Source organism: Mya arenaria, chromosome 6 (genome assembly GCF_026914265.1).
Source record: "Mya arenaria isolate MELC-2E11 chromosome 6, ASM2691426v1".
NCBI lineage: Eukaryota > Metazoa > Mollusca > Bivalvia > Myida > Myidae > Mya > Mya arenaria.
Genome location: NC_069127.1, coordinates 12968620 through 12995523, shown reverse-complemented (window position 1 = coordinate 12995523; position 26904 = coordinate 12968620). Strand labels below are relative to the sequence as shown.

The 26904-nt window shown below is 35.8% G+C and overlaps 1 protein-coding gene across 3 annotated transcripts in view; it reads right to left on the bottom strand.

Annotated features, from left to right (window-relative positions):
- The window catches only part of LOC128238790 (uncharacterized), a 35391-nt gene extending 9490 nt beyond the window's left edge, over positions 1-25901 (bottom strand). The window contains exons 1-4 of one of the 3 annotated variants that reach the window (XM_052955040.1): positions 25557-25901; positions 9056-9294; positions 2710-2833; positions 507-665 (exon numbers count right to left, since the gene is read on the bottom strand). In XM_052955040.1, coding sequence (XP_052811000.1) covers positions 507-665; positions 2710-2833; positions 9056-9294; positions 25557-25638 — 604 coding nt within the window. In that variant the 5' untranslated portion in view covers positions 25639-25901. Of the gene's footprint in view, positions 1-506; positions 666-2709; positions 2834-5519; positions 7160-9055; positions 9295-25556 lie in introns of those variants that run through there. The other 2 variants (XM_052955042.1, XM_052955041.1) reach the window with 2 other exon arrangements.
- Between the last annotated feature and the right edge of the window lie 1003 nt (positions 25902-26904).

Below are 26904 nucleotides of genomic sequence, written 5' to 3'. Positions count from 1 at the left end.
TAGGTTCACTCAAAAAAATGCCTAACAGTTGCACTTTTACCAATTCTCAGACAAAATTAGGCTGACTGACTTGTAAATTGGCAGTGCCAGACCTAATCTTAAACAATTTATTGTTCTGCTGTCACTTGTAGTTCTGGTTTCTTGTCTCGTTATATGCCGTATGATTTTAAACACTTTTTTATCAATATGTGGCTGTAAAGTGTGGGGTTGAGCATTCACAAACCTGTTTTAACCCCAGTGAGTTCATACTAAGATTTCACTGACCATTTCATGGCGGTTACCCCAACATTTACTTATTATGATATTTCAATGTGTGATGTTAGTTGTCTTGTGATGTTGTGTGTCTTTGGTTTAGTGCTTGTTTAGCCTTGATCTTTGTACACTTATACTATGTTGGTTAAAACAAGATTTCAACTAATCTGTTGCTGTAGTTTTCATTGTATGATTACATTGATTTGTTTTTCCACAATAATGTTATACTTTTCAAATTTCAAATATATACTGACTAGTTTGAATTGCTGAGGTATTTCTGAGTAGCTCTGGGCACTTGAGGTCACCGACGGATGCGCGGCCAAACATTCCTGTCGAGATTGCGATACGTGTAGACCTGCTACATCGCAACTCCAACTGATCGCCCTCACACACTGTCTCGCTTGAAAACTCATCTGAAATATATATTGGTCAACGTTGCCAATGATATCTAAACAAGATTTCTCAATGAGCAGAATTCTACAAACCTAAACAGCTTCATCTATAACAATCACAAACACTTGTAGATGTAAAATACTGATATTATTATTATTATTCAACAAACATCCCATGAAAATGTCAATGTATGATGAAATAAGGCCATTTTTTTATTAATTGGTAAACAGATTTTTTTGAAAAAATGTTGGACGGGTGGTGCAAAAAAAAACCCCAAAACCAAAAGATCAAAATAACAACAAAAAGGGAAGACATGTTCATAGAATGAATATTGATATGTTCAAATGCTCACTTTGTCATGCTCATATGTTTGGCTTTATAGTCCAATTTTCTCTCCTACCAATTTCAAATTCAAATTAATGTAATCATCAAACATGTGAACTCTACCGGCTTAAATTTTTAAATTCTATTGAACCAAAACTACCGCTTTTGAGACCTAAATCTACCTCTCTGCCATTGCAAAAGGTTCACATGAATGGTAATCATTATATAAGCATTTTATACACTTCCACCTTATAATAGTCTCACATTTTAAGACAATATTATTACAAACATTCAGTTTTACGGTCGCTTTTTGTTGATGTTTTTTTTTGAAGCACATCCTGACTGCAAGAGTTTTCCTATTAGCAACACTATTTCCACATATCAACATTACAATGAATATCCTGCGTCTCCTCATTGCTGGGCACTACTTCTTCTCAGCAGAAAAAGCATAATGTAACAAATTTCACTGACTCAATTATATATATTAAATGGAATATGAAATGTAAATAATAAAAATGACTTTCTGTTCAGTAATGAATTTGTTGAAGTTAAGATATTTCTCTGCAGCTTTAACAAAATTTAAGTTACCACAGATTTTGATTACTTGAATAGTAGTTTCCATATAATTTGTTTAACAATGTATGCCCCCAAACACAGGACAATATAATTTATCAATTACTATGGTTTATATGTGATTTGTTACGATTGATACAGACATCAGCCTTGATATCAGTAATTCCAGAAAAATAGTTTAAATGCAGAGAATTAATTTTTTTGTACGATCTCAGCTCAATTCGATTGAGGCCGCCATTTTGAAAACAAGTTTTAAAACTGTATCCTTATTTTGCAAAGGAACTGGAAACAGGTTTTACATTATTCATGTGCGCAAAAAACGAACTGATTTACTTTTTTCAATATTTAAAAAAAAAAAAAACCTTTTTTTGTTTGTTTTGGACTTCTCGAAAATATTGGGCGGTGGATCCGTTAACCAACTTATTAAAAAAAAGGCCTAGAGTCTCTTCCTGCAATTGAGCTACAAATTAATCATTATTTCAAGAAGTGACATGAATCACTAATGTAAATGTTCATTACAAATATCCCCTCTGAGCTTTCACATCCCTGTGTAACAAGAGACACTTGATGTGGACAACTAATTATGCATACAAACTTTCAAACAAGAATAGTTCACACAATAAAAGTATCAAATTTACCAATATTAAAATGACAAAACTGCATGCATTGCTACCTGATGATAAATAGGAGAGTGCATGTAAAGGCTTTCAATAGGGCATATTGTCAAACTATAGATCATTTATCAAGTACATAAAAAAAGATGTTAACATTTATTCGCACTCACACCTTTTTGAATTAAGAAAAACATTGAAACCAGATGCAGGTGCTCGAACATTTTCATCAGTAATATATAGGGAAATAACTGGTCAAATAAAGTTTATAAAGTTATGGGTCTTGCATGACATGTGTGTATTGTCATAGTGCTACTGTTCATGTATATGTATTTTTATGCTTTTAAAGATAAAATATGGCAAACATTTAAGATTTTATAAAATGACGATGACGAAGCCTCAATGACAGATATCATAAACATGATAAAAAAAACTTTAAGAGATGACTTTCAGTATTTGAATGATATACAGCATGAATGTTTTTGACAAACAACCACCATTAGTCAATGGTAAGTCTAGTCAGAGGAAGAAAATCATTGGAACACGTAGTACTTACTGGGCCTACACTTATATGCGACCTCAAGGTATTTGCGTGTGCCAGGACACGGATCCTGCTCAAATGTCTTGGTGCTGGCCACCAGGCTACATGACTGTCGGTCCTGACATGCATCCAAGATCACCTGAAAAGTATACATGTATTTGTGAAAATTGATTAAGCATTGGCGTGCACTTAGGGTTGGTTTCTACATTCCTACCGATCCAGTAGCGCTATCTGATCAATAAATACTCATCCACGTTTGTTGTCATTGCATATTGGCTATTATCAAAATACAATTTTCTGCCTCAGTGCATGTCAAACACCAATTAATAAGTACATTGCTACTATAATATAATATTTTAAAGTAAAATAAAATAAATAGAAATAAACCATTTACAGGGACTCTAATTTTCTAGAATACCTGCCAGTAGGTAGTTTATTATTATGTTCTAATTTATCGCAAAACAAAATTGAAAAACATCTTTTCATGACGTTGATTTAGAAGTCTTTCAATGGCCCTAGATTACAAGATGTACTGATTGGTTCCACAGACTTATATTAAATGATAAAATGCAGAGCTTCATGCACTTGACATTGAAGTAGTTCTAGTGTATACATCACCATGAATTACATAATTCTCCATGAAGCTTTCATTCCCTATCTACATATCAGGGGGTATTATCATTTCCTGGTCATGAAGGACCAAGGAAGGAGATTATATATCAGCACTTACTTTGTACTCACTGCCAATAAAATGCACTTTTTGCATAAGCCAAGAAGACCATGAGTTTGTATTTAGGATAACCTTCAACAGATTGTGTACTTTGATCATTTATAGTTTATATACTGATTAATTTCAGCCCCATTGTGAAGACAGCTGGAAGCGAATAATAAAAATATATGAATCACTCCTGTGTCTGTTCCTGCATTACTCAGAAACCAGAACTGGTGATGAGAAAGTACCCCTGATGGGAATTGAACCCATGACCTGTGGGGGGAGGGGGAGAGGGGGACACCTATACCACTAGACCACTCTCATCATTACTTACCCTTCTTTGATCATTAATTTATGTTGTTTGGAAATACCTATTCAAGGCTATATATAACTATACACACCCACAATTTGTGATTCCAAAATAAATCATTATAACAGACAGAGTAATATGTATAAAGTGCTATGGCAACAAATAAAATCATGTGACAGATAAAACAAAGAGCACCACATGGAAACCAAGATTTACCTGTCTTTCAGGCCCCAATTTCTCGAAACTTCTTAAGTCCCTTATAACAGGATTAAGCTAATCTCACTATTTTTGTTGTTCTATAAAATGTGTTATATTTTCTTCTTCAAGATTTTTTAGAAATTATGTAGGAATAATCTATATGATTATCAGAATAAACCATTTTTCATTTATCAAAATCCATTTTTAGTATGTATTTTGGCTAATTGAAATAAGCGACTTAAGCCTGTTAAGCTTAAGAACTTTCGAGAAATTGGGGCCAGATGATCAAGGGGAGTAACTCTAGAAGTGTATTAGACTGATAGGACTATATCACAGAATTATGGCATTATTTATATGATTATAAAGTTTCATGTAAATATCTTTGGATGACAACATTATTTTTACACCAACAACAACTACAACATCAACAATGGTAAAATAAATAAATGACAACAACAATATTTGTGTTGAACACAAAGACATTTTTCTCTGCAAATTCTATAACCATCTGTGGAGTGTTTTTTTTTCTTTAATAAAAACAAGCACCATGATTAGCAGGAAGATGGGGCAATTAATTTCCTGGATCTCAATTATCTAGGATGAGAACTAATAAACAATGTTCTAACAGGATCTAATCTGCTGGCACCTGGCTAAGGATGCTTCCACTTTCCCTGCATTGCAGATAAATCTGGTCCAACTTCACTGACTTGTTCAGGAATGATTGCTAATGTTTCAAGTGTACTTCAGAAATTTTGAAATCGAAATTGAAGTGCCCATTTCTGAGAATGTATTTCTGAATGCAGTCTTCAAATAAATCATAAGACTATAAATTATTATGTGTATTGATGAATTAAGTAAAGAAGGCCATAATTATAACTGACAGCCTTATTATCATAATTATCTTATGATAATGATCAACTAATAGATCATGTCCATATTGTTTGTATATCTGGTAACGGTAATGTTAACAAGACACTATACAACTTTGATATAAGATTCACATTTCTAGGAACAAAATCTGCAAGTAATTTCGATGTATTAATTGAATATGCTAACAAACTACCAATGAAAACTGCCAATCAAATTAGATGTTAATAAACAGTATCATACAAATATATAAAGCATTGGAGAAAATTTGACATGAAAACCTTTATATGTAACAGGATGATAAAGGAAAGAAATGCAGTCCTGAAAAGTAGTTTGAGTATGATTGGATTCAAGCCAAAAGCAAGATTAGGGGCATAGACCCCTGCTGAAATTGTTATCAAAGCCAAGTTTTGTACACATTTTGAGGTGCTTCTTACTATTATAATTGCATATATGGAACGAAGAAAACAAAACATAAAATAGTCTGATATTGAAAGCTTTCACTCCTGATTGCGGGATAAAACCTGAAATATTATCACCCCTGAATTGTGTAATGCAATGATACATTGGGAGACAGACCTGACTTCAATGATACTTTTAAATCCTGTATAAATCTGTTTACAGAAAGTATCATGTATCACAATGTGACTTATTTTATTATCCATTAATGCCACAAATTTACTCAGGTTTACATTCAATTAGACTAATATAAATATTTATACAGTAATAAATACCTACCCATGATAAGATAACTCTGACAATCCAGTGTCCATAGCAGGAAGGAGCGGTCATTATTCCTCGTAAATCCAGGAATAAGTCATTCACTGATAACACACGCTGGTACATCCATATTTTATCAAATATCAAAATACTCAAATTGAACAGATTAATTTGAAACCAAATGTCAGGATCAGTATGTTAATCCTAGGACTTTAATAAGTATCCCTGTATAGCCCCGCTTATCAGCTATTAAATTACTTTAGAAATGACCTTGAACCGCTGCTTTACATTTTCCTTTTTCCAAGGGATTTTCATTCATTCTGATTTACACAAATAAATTCCAAAGATGCCTATTCAGGATAAAAAGCTGAAACCGTCAATAGTAACTTATCTTCAGCTTATCACAACTTAAAACACCTTGAAAATGAGCTGTTTTTAAAAAAATCATGAATATCAAGACCCTGAATCCCAAGAGACCATCCCCTATTTTTCTGAAACCCCATCCTGTAACAGAATGCTTGTGTGTTGTGAATGATGACCTGGGTTAAGTGCAGAGCAATTACTGTAATTTACCCCTGTACAGTGAGTCCATTATGAATAATACATGAAAAATGGAGCCACAGGATGTAAAACAGTGATTCCAGCTGGACAATGTTTCACAGATGTCAAAATACAAATGTAATGTATATCAGGAATTGACCATTAAATTTCATCAAAGATAAGAAACACTTAATCCTGTGAAGTCCACTAAGTTCAAGCAAAGAAACACCATGAACAACCCTTATCATAAAATATTCCAAAACATAGAACATGTCACTGTATAGAATCCTGAGTTCCTCAAGTGTACCAAATCACAGCAGGAAATGGACGGCTATGCACTTGTGATATTGACCCCTACAGTAGTGCACCATTAAATCCTGGGTCATAAACAACAGTCATAAACAACATTAACAATCTGCTGCCCTGCACCAACTGTACCACTTGTGAGGAAGTATGGCTCAGCTGATGGTGTGAAGATGGGCTGGGGGGAAATGTGGCTTCAAGCATCAACTATCTCCTCCCATCTGCCCCATATCAGAACATGCAGCTATTGTAGGGAGGGCAGGATGTGCCTCATTATCAATACAGAATAACATAACACCAATAAACATCCTCATATCACAACTTGCACTCAAATGATCAACATCTCATGGTTAACATTCCCAGAATACACTGATACATCACTGACATGAAACTGCTCCTGGCACTTTTTTTTACATGGAATCTAATCAGACATAATTTCCAACAAACATACACAGGTAAATCAATTGCAATTCACATAATTTGAATAACAATATTATAATGGTTTTTGATAGTAATAAGTTTAAAGGTTCAAGCACAGAACATGAAGTGGGACAGATTGATCCACTGTCACTGACTACAAGACTGAAGCACCCATTGAGGACCGCCTCCTGTCTGCCACCTGTGATAGACTATAACTGGAATCAGAAGTTGTGTGCCAAGACTTTTCAATCAATCTAATGAGATCAAATGATATGATTTGTGCCAGTTCTGTCAGAAACTATCAGCTATATCATTCTGCTAATTGAATTTCCTGTATTTGATGTGTTCATCTTGATGGAAAACTTTCAATTAATGGTCAGCTTATAATGGGCATCAGTCCCCATCATTCTATATAATGATTTCAATATTGCTAATTAAACAAACATTGAAAAGACATGAAATAGATTTCAACCATTTCTAGTATAGGAATTCTACATGCAAAGGATTAGAAAATTATACTACAAATACTGGTAAATGAAGAAACATACAGACAGTTTAAACATCCTGTAGATTTGCCTGGGTGAAACTCTCATTAAACCAATGTCCATCAATACCAGGCTGTAATGAGATTCAAGATGTAGCTGTCATCAAATGCAGCAAAACAAAGCCCATCTTCTGACAAGTCATTAGCACAAACCAGACAGCAGAAACACCATAAGTCCTCCCATGAATATAAGCATAAGAAGAAAGGAAGAATCGATATAACTGTAGTATCCTTAAATTTCTCTGCCACAACTTCAATCCCAAGCTTTATATTCAAATTTGAGACTACATTAATGCGGAAATGTGACATGATGACAGCCTGGAGGAAGCGGCGGATGCACATACATCATCCATGTGTTACACTTCAGACAACAACCATTTGTTTATATACTAAAAGACTATGAGAGTCTGGAATCGTCTTGACATTAACAGCAGTACCTCCTGGAGCAACACTGTCTAACACGGTATGACAAACGTTAACACTGTAGTGGTGACAAGGGCCAAGCTTTCGTACAAAACTGTCCAAATTTATACAATTGTTTAACTTTAAACCGTTCTTTTTTGATTAAAATTGTTTTACTTGCTCAATGTGTCAAATTAGAGCTTTATATTCTATTTGAGATGCAAGGAGTGCATGTTATGTGAAAACACAAGCATTGCATGATGGGCGTTGGTTGTCAAGTGTTGTATGCTCACATGCTCACAACTTTCACAAAATCCTGTCCCTCTGTCACTCAACCTCCCTGACCTTGATGACCTGTTCATAGTGACAACCAGCCTCGTCTCCATGGCTGCATGTATTATGGGGTTTGTACTACATTTTTGTAATTTGTATGCTGCAATACTTTAATTACTTATAATGCGTTGATGGTTTGTTTCATCCATTAAATAGAAAGGCATCACATATGGAAAGACACATTTAAACACATACAAATTAATTATAAGAATATTTTTTGGTAACATCAAAGTAATTGTCTAACTATCCCTTCTAAGATTGGTATTTTTTATAACAAAATATTCAATCAGTACAAGTTAAGAAAGATTTAGTTACTTAAATTGAAGTGGTACCAAATGAAATCATGGCTTAACCTGATGTTTTGGGGCAACAAATGACCCTTTGACAGAGAAACCTTTTATCAGTTAAATGGCCAAACCTGTATTTGAACAAGTCCTACATCAAAGACGTGGACAGAAAACATATCACTTTTTAATAGAGGAATTACTAATAGTTCTTACTTGGGATGAAACATTATATCCCATGAACAAACTGTGACAAAAAAGTAATTTGAATTCTTGAATTAATCAAGAGGTTTAAACACTCTCGTTACCAGTATCGAAAATGACAAGTGATCATGAATAAATTAAGCCCAAGCAAAATTGTAGTTAATAGTCTCTCCATCTTGGACCTTGAAAAGATTACATTATACTGAACATTCAACAATAAATATTGAATTCATCCACAAACAAAAAAACTGAAAAGATATTATATTAAAAAAAAAATCTTATAAAAACGTCACCATCAGATGACACTCATTTACATTCCTCAATCAACCAGTGAACTAACAATCAACAATCATTCAACAAGAGAAATGGGTGTGTATATATTGTCACTGTTAACATGGTTACTTAGTTTCATGTAATATTGAGTTAAGACCTGAAGGTGAATGTAACATGTATTCCCATTCCTGTTTCCATCTATCTATTCGGAAACCATCATAAAATCATCAATTACTTTTTTGAGCCATTACCTTGAGCGATGTCGTGGCCATGCAATTTGTGTCCTCTAACACTGCACCGGTTCCGCCCCTCCTTCCGATGCCTGGGTCGTCATTCTGCACATTGCTAGGACACATACGTGAGCTTGGCACCTGACGTCCGTACTGCGCGAACTGGATACTGACAAGCAAGCCAGGCGGACATGACATCTTCATGGACTCACCGTCACAACTCATCTCATTGAACGTGGTCAACGTGCTCGATAATAAACCTGAAAAACAGAGTGAACATCGGCATAAGACAGGAAGATCAACTACTCATTGTTGCTTGACAACTAGGGATGTGCATATTATAAAAAAAAATGCAATATGGATCAGAAGTGATCAATAAATAGTTGCAATCATATCCATATCTTATGTTGTGATATATGACACAATTGTGCCCCTTCTGAATGCATTTCAATTGTTCGTCATCACTATATCCTAGATGATGTTTGTCATAAATAACAAAACAGCAATTTTTTGTATAAAGTAAATGTTTTATAAATAGTAAAATGTTTCAACAATTATACTTGTCACTAAAGTATTATTAAAGATAAACATGTCACAAAAATTGCCAGCAATGGTGAATAAATACATACACTTTACAATAATCACTACCATCAATGGCAATCGATATCATATTTACAGGATTTACTTTCAAAATAGAAAGTGGAATGACAATTTGTTCATGAAATATAAATTATCTTCAATACTTTGTCTTTTTTTCCTTTTCAAACAAAATATATATATAGCAATATTTACTGCAATACGCTGATGAAATATCTTGAGATCATTCCATATACTTTTCATACCTATCCCTTAGTAATGGACAACTGAGAGTAAAGCACTGTTTCATCAAAGTATATATGACACAGTTTAAAACAAGACATGATGTGATCCTGAGGACATTATATGAATTTACTTTAAATAATGCTTTTAATTTTTAAAACTTTACACAAAGGAATACATTTTAGGAACTGGACAGTAGTTTCACATGCCGATTATTCATTGATGTGGGTGGAGAATTTACTCCAATACTACAGCTACAAGCACAAGCACAACCACAATAACCACAAATAGCTCACATTAAACCACAAATGATTCTGTGGGAAAATTTCTTAACCTTTACCTCATGTTACCTTATGTCAAACCGAGCTAATTTACATTTTAATATTGTAATATTATTCTTTCGGTATCACCATGCATATCTTCTTTTTAACAACTGTAAGTGTTCAGATTCACACAATCATCTAGTGCAAATTTGAATGAGGCTAATTCATCTTTTACTTCAAAACAAATTACCTTTAAAGTTACTTATAATAAAGATGTTTTACATTATCTGAAATTAATGGGGTCATTAGGCGTAAAAATATGATTGTTTCAAGCTTCCCGACCCTATTTTTTGCCCCAAACCTAGACCTTTCTGTTGCCTTTTGTTTTGTTTTTTATCATTTGTTTGATTTTTATTCTTTTACAAGTTAAAAACGAAGTGTTTTGGGCTTATAACAATACCAGTCATGCCAGTACTGATTGTTTAGATGTTCTAAAGCATATCATTTCTAGTTTTTGGCAACAGAAAAATCTCAAGAAACAATTTGCCTATCAAATAACAATAAGAAATATAACAATCCCATCCAACCTACCCTAAGTTTCGAGGGGGGGGGGGGGCATGCAACTTGAAATAAACCTATTATTTTATAACGCCTGATGTGTGAACATAATAATGTTTTGGTATTTTCAGACTGGGTTCAATTAAAAAATGTAAATTGAATGCATGAAAGATGTTAAAAACGAGCTGGGACATTGAGGTGTCACTTTATAATGACTAAGAAAAAAAGCGAATTCGAAATACCGATGACAAACACCTAAATTTATGCATGAAATTCAATATTTCTGTAAACACTGAACAGAATATGTTACAATCAAATGCATGGGAAAACAAATTGTTACATAGATCTTGGCTCAGACCTTGATAGTTTGATTTGCGTTACCTGACCGACTTACAAAAAAAACACCGCAATCCAAAAGATTTTTTAGTCTCTCAAATCTTCTGATCATTTTTTTCTTTCATTTTTTATTAACAGAAATAAGATCTTTGAGAGTTAAAAAACACAAATGCAAAAAAGCACCGCAAAATGAGTGTCTGGTAGCACCAAACAAACTACTTTTTGATTGTGGCCTCATGAATATTTTTTTTTAAAGTGTACTTTAGATCAGGAGTACTTCATCATTACCAAGAAAACAAAACTGAATCAAGGTTGAAAATGAAATACAGCATGAAGAACAAAACTTCTTTTCTTCAGAAATCTTAAACCGAAGCACTCCAAGATAGCCTTAAATCATCACTGAAACTACTGCAAACAGTTTGTAACTAATGTTACATGAGTTTGTGGCATTTGGTGACCCGGGTCTTTCAAGTTTAATACCAACAAATCTTACATCAAACAAAATATCTTAGCTTTATGCAACCCATGTGTAAACAATACGAAAATGCTGAACTTGAGTCCAATTTAAATTTCGCTCAATGACAGCTGTCTTTTCTTTCAATCCTAAGCAGACAACATTCAGCGGAATATCAACAATCTCTTTTCAATTAAAATGCTATCTTCTACAGCACATAACAAGATCTATGTTCTACCATTAACAACGCAAGCATTAAAGGGTTTCAGTTACACAAAATGAGATCCTCAAATAGGGAAGAGATATATTTGGTAAATTAAGCAGAAACTCAAATGGGGCGCTAAGATCCTCAATGGTTTTAAGGATGACTCAAATTCCTAGTATGGGCAATATACATTGAAATATCATTTGTCAATGTCAAATAAAATTTGAATTTAAATATTTGACTTCTAAACTAGAAAAAAAATCTATCAATCAGGTGCTTGACTTACATACCATAAGGCCAGGGGATTATTATTTTTATTTTTGTTGTTGTAAAAAAAAGTATATTGAATCTAACTAATCTTACCCATCCAGTTATCATGGTCTGATGAAATTTTTGACTATATTTTCCACTATCTCTACCAGGGCTGTTCAATAAAGCTCCACCAAAACAACCATCGTCAATTAGAACACAATAATTTAAAAAAAATATGGTAGTTGATATAATTTTCTAGGTGATTGGTAAGGTGACAAGACACAATGAGTCAATATGAAAATTATCTGACCAATGAAGATGGGCAGCTGACTGCTCCTTAAAATGTCCACAGTTGGTGGAAGCCGAAATCAGCAGCTGTTGAACAGGTTTAAAATCACCAAGCACTGTGGTTGCTTGTTTTAGATGTTGAATCATCTTGATGGTTTGTCAGTGATCCAATGGTAATTTATATAGTTGTCTATTGGTTACCTGGAAGCACTGTTGCCGAGGTTGACAGACAGTGTTATTAAACTGCTTGACAAGACTGTGCAGCCAGCAACCACTCTAGCTCATAAACAACAGGTGCCAGAATTGTCTACCTCCATCCTTAGTAGCATACAATTATTGCCAAAGGGTTGGCAAAATCATGAAGCAGCAAAAAGCTTAAACTGACCAAAATGCCAGGGCACACATGCACTAGCTTATTAGCTTTTTCAGACTCCTAAAAACCTCTTAAAGACCACGATGGGCGGAAATTGGTCATTCCTTCTGTGTGACTTAATTGGCCCTAAATGCCAAAATAAATTATAGGAACGTTACAAGACATATAAAAGACTTGTATAATTTCTATTAACATCATTATACAAAGTTTGCATTCTGTACGACCATTTATGGTTAAAGAACTGTGTCGCCAAGATGTGTTTCAAAATGACAAGATATTAGTACCACTTTTCCATTATTTTTCCCCCCATGCTATTCAACAATATTCAATGAGCGATAATTGTAAGATGTTCAAATATCTTCCCATTTCACCCTTAATAACTGGTTTGAAAGCGTTGAAACCTTGAAATGGAAAAAAAATCGCAATGTTTACTTAATGTCGGTAATCCATACCAGCTTTTTTGTATCCCACTGTTCATGTCACCTTTTTTCATTACTTTAGGTTCAAATAACTTACGGTTTTCTCAAATTACATCATAAAAATGTACTTGCAAATAAGGCTCAATACTAAATATTTCTTTCTATTGTATACAAAATGGACAGTTCAGAGTTCAGTCATTGTCAATAAAATCAAAAGATGTGTAGCTGCATATGGCCTTGAACATTGACTTGTAATGTTCATAAGTGGTTTCATATAATATGCGTAGTGACAGTTCCCAAAACTGTACTCATCAGACAAGAAGTCTCCTCTTCCTTTCTTAAAGCCCATATTTTAGTTGATGGAAACATCACTGCAGGCATACCGTCTCTGTGACCTAGTGATTAAGGCATCTGCCTACGGAGCGGGTGGTCGGGAGTTCGATCCCTGGGCCTCGTCATAACGAAAGACGATGAAAGTTGGTACAAGTAGCTCCCTTGCCTGGTGCTCGGCATTTAAAAGGTAGTGCTTGGAAATGTGGTGTACTCAGTACTGGTTTAACCCAGGAAAGTTGTATCCCGTGTATCGGTGCTTTACAGCGAGCACAATATTAAAGAACCATGAGGTTTCTTCGCAAGGAGCTAGAGTATCACACCCAGATCTCTTGTATCCCTTCCAATGTCTGGATTTGACTGCGATTATTGCCGTCACTCCTATCTCCTGTCACTTAAGTTATGGCATTAAATCACAATTTAAGTCGTAATAAACTCAAATAACAAACAAACATTTAGGCATAGCCTGGTCAGCATCTTCTTTTAATAACATCACAGACCACCAACTCAGTGCAGACGAACACATGAACATTCATTGTTAAAAACAAACACAGCCTTTACTGTTTGATGGGGGTGGGGGAGGGGGTGTTGTTAGGTTACAATAATTATCAAGGATCAAATCATTACATTGTATATGAGTAAGAACTTGTCTTCAACCACTCAGCCTTTTCTTATATCATGACTATGTGTTACAGATAGTATCAGGATTGACACAATGACAAAAGTGCTGATACAATATGTGTCTCACAGAACAGACTTTTTGCCTATAACAGGTTACGAGCAATTAACCATTGGTATATTGTTTCAAAGATTATCAGAGGGTCACAGAGACATACAAGCCAGCTGTATTGGTGTCAACAGTCACAGATTACCCAAAAGTCATCTGGTTTGGCAAAAGAAGTTTATTTCATTCTAATTAACTAATGGCCGTCACTCAAAACTGCCAAACAACACCGCAGGTCAAGTCCTAAATACTAATCATAAATGCTTCCTTCACGAACACAGTGTGAATACAAGCCACAGTGACCCTAGAGAAGAACTTGTACACAGTCACATCAAGATGGTAGGGGACAGCAAATAAGGCTATCAAAATCTATTAGAATGAGCCTAAACAATGCTATGGAAGAGATACACACTTGTCACAAACCAAACCCAACCTGTTCTGCAAATAAAGCATGAAAACGTAGGCCAATGATTTCACAACAACCAAAAAAACATGTCAAGAGCTAGAGGGAATAATTATAGTCATGCAGGCAGGAGGTGTGATTAATGGAGCAGCCACCTGGAAACCCTCGGCTCTTCTTACAGACCACCCTGGAAATATGAGTCTTCTGTAATCTCATAAGAGACTGAGGGGAATGCCCATGTTTACCCATGCCTCACCTATTAAAAGAAGTCTAAATAAAACTGGGACTTGATTCTTATTTTATGTCATAATTTAGGATAATTGTATGGCAGCAAAAAAAAAAAAAAAAAAAAAAAAAAAAAATATTAATGAATTACTGATAATTAATTATTGCAGTACATAGGTAAAGCGACAATACGATCTAGTCAACAAAATAACATTAAGTATTATATAACTGTCACTATAACAGCTACAAACTGTCAATCAAAAACATTTTTATATGAACTATCTCCTGAAGCACACATACATTTTTGTCCTATTGTATTAACAACTAATGTTTCACCTACAGCCCGCCTTTTGGAATTTGGCATAACCAAAAAAATCATAACAACATGTATATGAAATCAAAACGTAACAGTTTCTGCTTGAAGTACAGAGGCATGTGATCAAATTATTCCGCTGTTAAATTTAGGGCCATTAATAAATTGAATTAAATTATTTCTGTAAATATGATATTCAATAGAGACCTAACTGGTCTAACATAATTATATTACTGTTCATTTTTAAAACATTCTAACCTGAAACACTTCTTATTTTTATAAAGCAGATTAAAAAAAAATGTGGATGTTCAATTGTATATGCCAAAGATAATGATTGGAGGGGCGGTGTTGGCCAAGGGGGATTCAACTCCATCAAGGCAGGGGCACGGATGGTAGAGCAGAGATTCAACACCATCAAGGGAGCTAGGGGCTGTGATGCTGAGAGGGGCTTCAACTCCATCAAGGGAGGGGCTGTGATGGAATTAAGAGCGGGCATTCAACTCCATCAAGGAAGGTGGAGGGATGGTAGAGTGGGGATTCAACTCCACCAAGGGAGGCGCAGGGATGGCCTTGTGGGGATTCAACTCCATCAGAAGAGGGACATGGGAGGCGGAAGGGGGTTTAACTCCATCAAGGGAGGGGCTGGGATGGTAGAGCGGGGATTCAACACCATCAAGGGAGGGGCTGGGATGGTAAAGCGGGAATTCAACTCCATCAAGGGAGAGGCAGGGATGAGAGAGCAGTGATTCAACTCCATCAAGGGAGGAGCAGGGATGGTAGAGCAGTGATTCAACTCCATCAAGGGAGGAGCAGGGATGGTAGAGCAGGAATTCAACACCACCAAGGGAGGGGCAGGGATGGTAAAGCAGGAATTCAACACCACCAAGGGAGGGGCAGGGATGGTAGAGTGGGGATTCAACTCCACCAACGGAGGGGCAGGGATGGTAGAGCAGGATTCAACACCATCAAGGGAGGGGCAGGGATGGTAAAGCAGGAATTCAACACCACCAAGGGAGGGGCAGGGATGGTAGAGTGGGGATTCAACTCCACCAACGGAGGGGCAGGGATGGCCTAGTTGGGATTCAACTCCCAACAAAGAATGGGCATGGATGGTAGAGCAGGAATTAAACTCTATCAAGGGAAGGACATCGGAGACTGAGGGGGGATTCAACACCATCAAGGGAGGGGCAGGGATGGCTGAGAGGGGATTGAATACCATCAAGGGAAGGGCAGGGATGCTTGAGGGGGATTCAACCCCATCAACGGAGAGGCAGGGATGGAAGAGCAGGGATTCAACTCCATCCAGGAAGGGGCAGGGATAGTAGAGCAGGGATTCAACTCCATCAAGGGAGGGGCAAGCAAGGCTAACAGGGGATTCAACTACACCAAGAAAGAGGCAGGAATGCTGAGAGCCGATTCAGCTCCATCAAGGGAAGGACAGGGATGGTAGAGTGGGGATTCAACTCCACAAGGGAGGGGCAGGGATGGTAAAGGGGGATTCAACTCCATCAAGGGAGGGGCAAAAAGTGCTAACAGTGGATTCAGCTCCGTCAAGGAAAGGGCAGGGATGGTAGAGTGGGGATTGAACTCCACCAAGGGAGGGGCAGGAATGGTAGAGTGGGGGTTCAACTCCATCAAGGGAGGGGCAGTAACGGTGGAGCGGGGATTCAACTCCATCAAGGGAAGGGCAGGGATGGTAGAGCAGGGATTCAACTCCATCAAGGGAGGGGCAGGAATGGTAGAGCGGGGATTCAACTCCATCAAGGGAGGAGCTGGGATGGTAGAGCGGGGATTCAACTCCATCAAGGGAGGGGCAGGGATGGTAGAGCGGGGAATCAACACCATCAAGGAAGGGGCAGGGACGGTAGAGCGGGGATTCAACTCCATCAAGGGAGGGGCAGGGATGGTAGAGCGGGGATTCAACTCCATCAAGGGAGGGGCAGGGATGGTAGAGTGGTGATTCAACTCCATCAAGGGAGGGGCAGGGATGGTCGAGTGGGGATTCAACTCCACCAAGGGAGGGGCAGGGATGGTAGAGTGGGCATTCTACTCCATCAGAAGAGGGACATAGGCGGCTGAGGGGGGTTCAACTCCATCAAGAAAGGAAAATGGGATGCTGAGGGGGATTCAACACCATCAAAGGATGGGCAGGGATGGCAGAGCATGGGATTCAACTTCATTAAAAGAGGGGAATCGATGGGTGAGGGGGATTCAACTCCATCAAGGGAGCGGCAGGGATGCTGAAAGGGGATACAACTCCATCAAGGGAGCTGCAGGGATGCTGAGGGGGGATTCAACACAATCAAGGGAGGTACAGAGATGGCAAGGGGAATTCAACTCCATCAAGGGAGTGGCAGGGATTGTAGAGCAGGGATTGAACTCCATCAAGGGAGAGACATGGGAGACTGAGGGGGGATTCAACACCATCAAGGGAGGGGCAGCAATGGCTGAGAAGGATTCAACTCCATCAAGAGAGGGGCAGGGGTGGCTGAGGGGGAATTGAACTCCATCAAGGGAGAGACATGGCAGACTGAGGGGGATTTAACCCCATCAAGGGAGGAGCAGGGATGGCTGAGAGGGATTCAACTCCATCACAGGAGGGGCAGGGATTGCTGAGAAGGAATAAACTCCATCATGGGAGGGGCAAGGATGGCTGAGAGGGATTCAACTCCTTCAAGGGAGGGGCAGGGACGGCTAAGAGGGATTCATCTCCATCACAGGAGGAGAATGGATAAGATTATTAAGTCTAAGGAGATTCAACTCTATCACAGGAGGGGCAAGAATGGCTAACAGGGATTCAACTCCATCACGGGAGGGGAATGGATTGTTCAGTCTCAGGAGATTTGTTCAACTCCACCAAGGAAGGAGCAGGGATATTGATAGAGGATTTAATTCCATCAAGGGAGTGGCAGGGATGGCTGAGAGCAAATTCAACTCCATCAAGGGAGCAGCAGGGATGCTGAGAGCGGATACATTACTCCATCAAGGGAGTGGCAGGGTTGCTGAGAGGGTCCATCAAGGGAGCGGCAGGAATGGCTGAGAGGGGATACAACTCCATCAAGGGAGCAGCAGGGATGCTGAGAGGGGATTCAACTCCATCAAGGGAGCGGCAGAGATGCTGAGAGGGGATTTATTGGATGGTGCAGGTGATTTAACTAAATAACTGTATTATCTAAAATTTATAAAAAAATCTTGCACCTATTTGTTTTAATCATCCATATGCTTCCATGTTCTGAATGGTCGATAGCAATGCTAGCCTTAGTTTTTGCCTAATTAAAGCATTTGAAAGATGGAATGGGTAATTTTATGAGCATTAATTTTATTTAATATTTTATTGGGATGAAATCTTTAAGTGATCTTTGGCCTTTATCTGTATATTATTACTATATTTCTTACAAAATATTTGTCATACTTGAGCAAAATAATGTCAAAGAGCTTGTATCAAACATTAATGGCTGTCCACATGTTTACATTTGATATAACCAGATAATTATGATATAACATTCAGTTGTGTCAACAATCTGACCACAGAGACCACAGACCTCACACATCACATTCCTTATATGGGGGAACTACCACCATTTGGCCTTTAGAGGGAATATCGAGCGGATGCTAGGAATTGGTTCACTCTGCCAAGAGAATTAAAGCAAAAAGCAGTTCTCGATCTGTACAGTACTGTCTCACACATTGGATAACATTATTGAAGGATAAAACATATGAATCTCATTGTTGGATTTGTTGTGAAACACTTTAAACAAGTTCACAAAATTATCTCTCTCTGTTGATTCATTTTATGTTTGTATTTCCCTCTATCAACAATTGACCAAGTCCATTGAATGGGTCATATTATAAACAGGCAGCAGTTTACCCAGGTTTTCACCCCTGAGTCTCCATCAAGGAGTCTCTGAATCAACTGGACTTTCCATTTAACTATCCACTGAACAGGCTCTTGAAGCCCAAAATACAAACAAAGGCACATGCCACTAATGACAAAGTCAATATTTTGGATTTGAGACAAAGCAATTATTATTGAATTATAACAAGAATTTCTGTTTGCTTTACAAAATCCAAGGCCACCTGCATCTAGAGCAACACAACAACTGATGCTGGCTGGAAATATTCAACAAATGATTTAAATCATCCAGTTTTAGATCACTGTCATCAATCAGAGTAAAGAAAAAGATTGTCAGTAAAACCTGCAAAATACTACACCAGGGCCTGAAGGACCATGTTCATAAAGTGTCATTTCAACTTGGTAATTTTTTTTTCGATTTTTTTACAACAATTTTCTTAAATACCGGGTTCTATCATTAAATTTATTCAAATGCCTTTATTATTTGGACTTTTTTTGCTTCATGTCATGCTTTGGTGTGAAAATATTATAACTTTTCATTGAATTCAACTAGGGAAAAAGCAGTTTTTCATTAAGTTAAGTCCTTCACTATGATTGCAGCTTTACGAATACAGCCGAAAACAATTCTAAGAGACTAGTATACATCTTATCAAACAATACATTCTACATAGTAACAATACACTGCAAATAAATCATTGCAAAGAGCAACCTTGCATATGACACAAACAACAATGAAACAATGGAGAAGTTGGTGTAAGTCATCAGCTGTCATGACTGACAGAGGCATGGTCACGCCAGCCAGCAGCCCGGTCACGGTAACATCATACGCATTTCACCTTACAAGGTTATATATACAGGGAATCTTCACTTACAAATTGTTATAGTCTACACAATGACACCATTGTTCTGGCATTATCCGCTTTTAGATTTAAAAATAATTGTATGATATTACGTGGTTTTTTGAAAAGAGTAATTAAGCAAAATGACATTTTGTAGCCCTTCAATCTGCTTGCTGTCCATTCGCCAGTATCTATTCTCCTGCTAACCTGCAAGCTGCCCACTGCCAGCCTGTGCCAGTGTGTGACATGCTGACAGATCGCATGGTCAGATCACATGGACAGGATCACATGATCACCACCAACTGTCATTACACCCTAAGCCCACCATCTTGCTCCACTTCAAAGACTCCCGATGTAAGGGGACACCAGTTGCTAATGGACCGGGTTTTATCACATCATAATGCAGGACCTCTGACTAATAACAGTCCAATGATAAAGTCCTTCCTTAATGGAATTATTCATTTGCTGTTACTGCTATCCTATTCATGATAAAATTTGTCCAAATTTGTCAAATTAAACAAAATCTAGCATCAAAGGGGTTGATTTTTCAGTAACTAGCAAGAGAAAACTTTAAGTTAATTGTGATTACTGATAAAATGACAATAAAATTCACTGTATTTTTTTTTTTTTTACTCTAAGTGTTCTAGTCATGAATTACCACTGCATATTGTTCCAACTTAAATACTTATCGAGTTAATGCCCCTTGGTCAAAAGGTGCAAGTTACCTCCCCTGTGTAAAACTTTTCTTAACTACAGCCTTTAAAATAACATTATTGAAATTAATACAACTGTAACATTTTATTTCCAATTCAAAACAGCCAATAACAACTTTATCATATGATTACCCGCACCTAATGTCATTGAAAAGCAAAAATGATCATGAAAAGCAAGATTTAGATTTTTAAGATAGCACAAGATTAAAAGAACCTGTTATCTGTGAACAAATCCGATTGTAATATTTGTTGCTTTTAATCTTGGTCTACAATCTCATATTACCATAAAAGGTTACATCTATTAACATTTTTATCCTGGCAGGAAAAATGGTTGCGAAAAAAACAACTGCTTTTTGTATTAAGTTTCCCCGTCTGTCAACTGTGTCGGACAGTTACAAAATATAAGACAATGACGTGTAATAGGAACACAGTGACCAGACAGCGCCAGTAGGGACAATTAGATACACGTTGATTGCATTCGAAATTGGCCATTTTTGCATCAAAGTGCATTTATTTAAAGAAATTGAACATATTTGAATACATTTCAGAGTTTAAGTTCTCAACAAGCATTACATAATTATATTTAATTGTCATTCAAATCATCAAATATTTGATAAGAAGGCAAATCAATTCTGAAAAACACCTTCTTTAGTACGACAGTAATAAAAAGACAAAAAACACTTTCATTTCCCATCCATTTGCATTTATATGTGTACAGAAACGGCAATATTAAACTCCTGTTTGCTTTGATACCAGTTTACCATCTTAATTCTCACTAAAGAAAACCTCCAGGTTATATTTATACAGCAAAAACCAAAAGGTTTTCTACAATTTAATGGTGAGAATATCGTTAACAAATACCTTAACGTTCAATTGATAATGATGCAATGGTAATTTATGGGATGCATGTTGCATATCTCCTAACAAAATCAATGAGGTAAGGGAAGGGAAATGTGAAAGATAATAATGTGCAAGCTATATAAAGTATATTTTTGCAATATTTGAATAAAATATGATGAATGACCGAAGTATTATTTCAAACATATTAAAATGTCCCCTAAAACCGCAGAATTAAACAAGAGCTCAACGGAAGGAGCGCCAACATTTTTCAGTGTTTTTCTCCATCAATCAAGAGCAATTGACTCAACTGTCATAAAGGCCTGAGAGTTATCAACCTTGCTAAATATGGGTACATTGCCATATAATGGCAACGTTTTTTTTAAAAAACAACAAACGAAACCAAGGCTATCACGATACCGTGATGTTTTTTTAATTGCAATGAGAAAACTGCATAACATTTTTATAACTTCCGAAGTGAAAACCACCTTAATTCATATGTAGCATACTGGTATATTGCCTGAATCTGCTATCAACTGTATCATATTTTGGGTGGAACAAATGACAGAAACCTGAGACATACATTTGTTCAAAACTGGAGGGATAAGAAATTAGGTCCCTGCTTCAAGATCTTTGATGGACTTACCATTATGTTATTCATATTTTCAATCTGATTCAAAAGTAGCATTAGCACTTTGGAAAGTTATTCTTATAAGGTAGAAATACCTCTCCAATACCAGCACGGGATTACAATGAACAAGCAGCATTCTTATCTAAGTAATGACCTTTCGATTTTACATACTTGAAAGTCATCATAAATGATAGAGTTCCTCTGGCATTGACTTTCCTTCCATGATGTGTGATATATCACAGTTAATATTGATTTACCACCAGGAAAGGTTGAAATTAAATCGTTTAAAGATCAAATGGGTCATGCCCGTCAACAGTGACAAAATCGGGAAATTCGACAGGCTTGGCATAAGTTATCAAGGTTTCGCAATCAAACTGAGCCTTTTGGCTGCAGTTTTGACAACTTTTTGATAATAAACAGTGGTAATGTAAGAAATCAATGCCAGATTAAATGTCTTAAGTGCTAACAGGCACGCACATAATTCAAAATTGTACAGGGTATCAAAGTTCAGTGAAAAACATTCAAATTTCCCAACCTACCACATCTATAAATGTTGATGTTGTTTTGTTTTTTTGTCATTTGTTGTTTTAGAATATAAATATCAAGACAATCGGTCAATTAAACAAAACTCTTATGATAATATGATTCAGTTTGTACATTAACAATCTTGGTAAATTACTTGGTAAAAACTGTTTCCCTTTTAAGGCAGAATTTCTTTCTGATTTGTCCCATGAAGCTTCAGCAAAAATACAAACATTAAGTTATCTATTTGAAGTCTTGGCATGCAATCACATGATGTTGTTTATTCAAATTTTCCCATGAAAAAGCCAGGCAATTTTAGTATTTGAAGAATTCAATTTCTCATTTTAAATAAAAAACCTATCCTGCAGTTGACAGCTCTCGTTGAGAAAAACCCCATGGAGTCCAGGTAAATTACTTTACACACAAATGCCCCTCCAGCCTGTAAACTTATACTCATCTTAACAACCTGTCCAAGCAAACAAAACATAACCCTCAAACAGCTTGCACTGAATTATCTATTAAAGTGCATTTCTCAACCCTGTCTTCCATGAATTATGAGAGAAAACTCGGATACAGCCTGTTTTTGCAATTTTTCTGGTGCAACAACAAAATCCTCCATCTCCAGGATGTTTACAAGTTTATATGAAACCTCTGTCTATAAGTAAGTCGGGTAATAAAAACTGGGGGAATTTTTCAATACAAATAAACATAAAAAATATCAGATAATTATATAAACAGTCATTGCCCTTACTTACTAACAGATTTAAAAGTGTGCTGTAATTTAAAAATTTGTGGTTTCGTGCAATATAAAAACTTAATTTTGATTATCATAGAGGAATAAACGTAGGTAAAAACTTCTTTGAATATGGTATGGAAATAGGGGGTGGGGGTCTAAATAGTCCCGACGTTATAATGTTGTTATGACAATATATGAGCATGATACTAAAAGGTCACTTGCGATACATAATTTTTTTACATTACAGTATAAAATTATGTTTGTTTTACCAACTGAACTTGCAATACCACTCAGAAATAATCAGGTCCAATATTTCATAAAGGAACAAAAATAAATATTAACACTCGGAGTACACTCTGCAGATCATAAATTTAATGGGATGTTTTATATCACACCACTCAAGACATTCAATAAGAACTGATATTGAAATTATCTCATGAAAGAACAAATACATTAAGTGATGTATTTTATTTTCAAAAGAGATTTAAAGCGTTCTTTCCAAACTGAACACCTGTTCTCATTTCAAAACAGGGACATTCATGGCTTGATAAGTATCGTTACTTTATCTTTAAGTCACACCATGTCCCATTATGTATTTTTTTTAACTAAAATTTAATCCACCAACATTACCCAAATTTCAATTTGACTTTACAGTTATGTTGAATAATTGTTCTAAATATTTGAGAGATCACTGCGATCTGTGACCAATACAGACCGAGCATTCTTTCCAGCCTGTCCGTTGTCAAAACTCTTAATCCTGATGTCTTTACTCCATGGAAAATTCTAATGTTGACAAGCATATGATTAAGCTATTTCATGAATTTTGTTTGCTAATATGTTAAGTTCACACGCGCAAAATGCCTGCGCAAAATGCACGGATAATTTATAAAGCCCTCATGATGGCTGAAGTTAACCATCAAATCATCAGAAATTCATTATATGAAAATGTGTTATACAAATATCTTAAAATTGTATCAATAATTCATTTCCATTTTTAATATTTACAAATTAATGACACGCATGAATCTGTTTAAAACTAAATGATCCAGAAATTAGTGATACTTATATTTCCACTGCATTGCATTTCTGGAGTCCATCAGAGGCCAAATACATCAAGAATTCATAAGAAGGGGGATATGAAATAGCAATGAACTTAAATTAGATCATTTTGATAAAGAATGAATGTGTTTATTAAATCATATTATGACAGTAAAATTCTGTTCAATGATCAAAGAAAGGAGACCACCATCTTGCCCTTATAAAAAACATTATGTTCACCTTTGCCATTGAAATTTCATTACGGGCAAAAAAGCTCTGCCTCAATGTAACATAAAAGGAAATTAAAAACTATAAATAATGAATGCAGGTAGACATTACATTTTTATGATTAAAGTCAGATTCTTTTTAAAATTACAATGAAATTTCTTTTGAAGCATATTATCTTTGGAATAACTATAATTGACGTTTAGTCGAGACCCGTAAAATGATAGTTTAGGGTTCAGTAACATTGTCTGTGACAGTCTAAGATTTTTAAGGCGATTGCTTTTTTTCAAATACACTAACAGTATACATGTCATTATGAACTATTATCTTCCATCAAAGGCATAATGGGAGGTGACATTCATTATAACTGGTCATTCCTTACAAGGAAAGATACCAAACCCACTGGCCATTAAATTTCTGAGGTCTTTTGTGGCTTAGTAGCTTATTTTATGAAGCAAAATTCTTTACGTCATCTTGAGTTTACTAAATAAAACTTAATCGAGAGTGATTATCATCAAAATCATTTCTTTTATTAAGTTCAAAAAATCATAAGCATGTAAATCTTGCACATATTATACCAACACAGACAATTGGGCTGTTTTAAGGGACTCAGTTGTGAGAAATTGGGGCTTCGTCAAATTCAGTCATGGTCAAGCGGCTCAAGCCAGTTTAGGTTGAAAAAATATGGTCAATTAGTCTTTCTGGCAATTTGAAATTACCAGTACAGTATAGTAACAGTCTAGAAATCATACCATATGTTTTCCTTCATAAAAATGCTGATCAAAATCATGTTTTATAGGACACATGCATCAATATCCATACAAGCTGACCAGCCCAAGGCAGGCCTAATTAATTTCATTACATGTACAAGGATGTCATCACTTTACAATGCTGTAGGTTGTACAATATACAATTATCTTGTAATTGATAGCATGACTATAAAACATATCAATTTGTCAGTCATTTAATGTAATGGCAATGTAAACAAATATCGCCTTTACAACAAATTTGACACCTGCCCTCTAGCCCTTTGATCATGCCGACAAATACCGTCTCCATCAACGTGCATGGCCAATATCTATACTGGTAAAATTATGTTTAGAAATGTTAAATATTTGATCATTTTAACGCAAAATTATAATAGTTAATACAATATTTTATCTTACCTGAATTAGCTGCAGAGAAGTGAACAAAAATGGCAATCAAGGTGAGGAATACTCCGCTGTCCTTCCCCCATGAGTGGGGCATGTTTACACATTGGAAGAGTTACACTTCTGGGGATCGGACCAATTTATATATCTAATTTTCAGTACAGAAACAAAACCGTCACGAAACCTTGAAATCCAATTCATTCTGCACATTTAACACAAAATGTCACACCTGTTAATCCATTTACCGGTAATTAAAAGAGGCAGTGTAACGTCAGTAATTAGTGTTTAACCACACAGCACCATTCATGAATTTGACATGTCCGAAATGTCGCGTAGTATACAACTGGCTTTTCGCTTTGATTGACATCACGTGTTATTTACATTCTTTAGAGGGCGGAGCTTAGTGTTTACGCGCGTAAATATTTGAATTACAGTGCAGTTCATACAGGCAATTCTAACTTATGAGTTGCTTGAATTACATTAACCTTTTCTTTTGCAATATATATATTGCAAAAGAAAAGGTTAATGTAATTCAAGCTATAATTGCTATAACCCTTTTCTTAACAACAACAACAACAACAACAACAAAACTTTTTTGTTCAAGACATTAAGAATATACTGTAAGTCTTTAAATCAAAGCATAAAACTGTGATAGAATCTAATGAAACTTGTTGAATTAATATAAACAATCAATTGAACTTTTTTTAATCAATTGTATTTCATTTTCAAGTATTTAAGAGTGAAAACAAAAATAAATATGTAAGGCTTTAAAAAATAATGTTTGTTTCAAATTACCCGACTGACTCTATTTTTCTTTGATCCTACACTTTTTTCAGAATTGTGAATTTTTGTACTTTCCTAAAAATGTGTATTTTTGAGTGAACATGTTAAAATTTTACCTTTTTTTCATCTAAAATTTTCTATAACAGTGATTTAATAGGATTATTAGTACTGTGTTTTGATCCAGGAGGTTGTTTTCGACTCGAAGAAGTATTTTTTTACAAACCTTGTTAGACGGTCAAGTGTTAAATGGTTTAAATTTAAACACTATATTTTGTACTTTCTGATGGAACCTTTTCAAGTCATGGTAAAAAGCTTAAACAGTAGAAAAGCGGTGCCTTCTATAAAATTCAAAATGTTGCATATCTTGAAAAAACTCAATGGGAGATGACTTGCTTACCGTTAATATGCGATTTTAGTGGGGTTTGCTTTTTTATTTTGATTCAAGTCAAATCATCACAAATAAGAATAGAAAAATATTGTCCAATGACCTATGAATACAAGAACATTTTAATTTAGATATTATTAGTGGAAAGGTTTCAAATAAAGCAAAACAAAACAATATACACATGGTTATTGCATT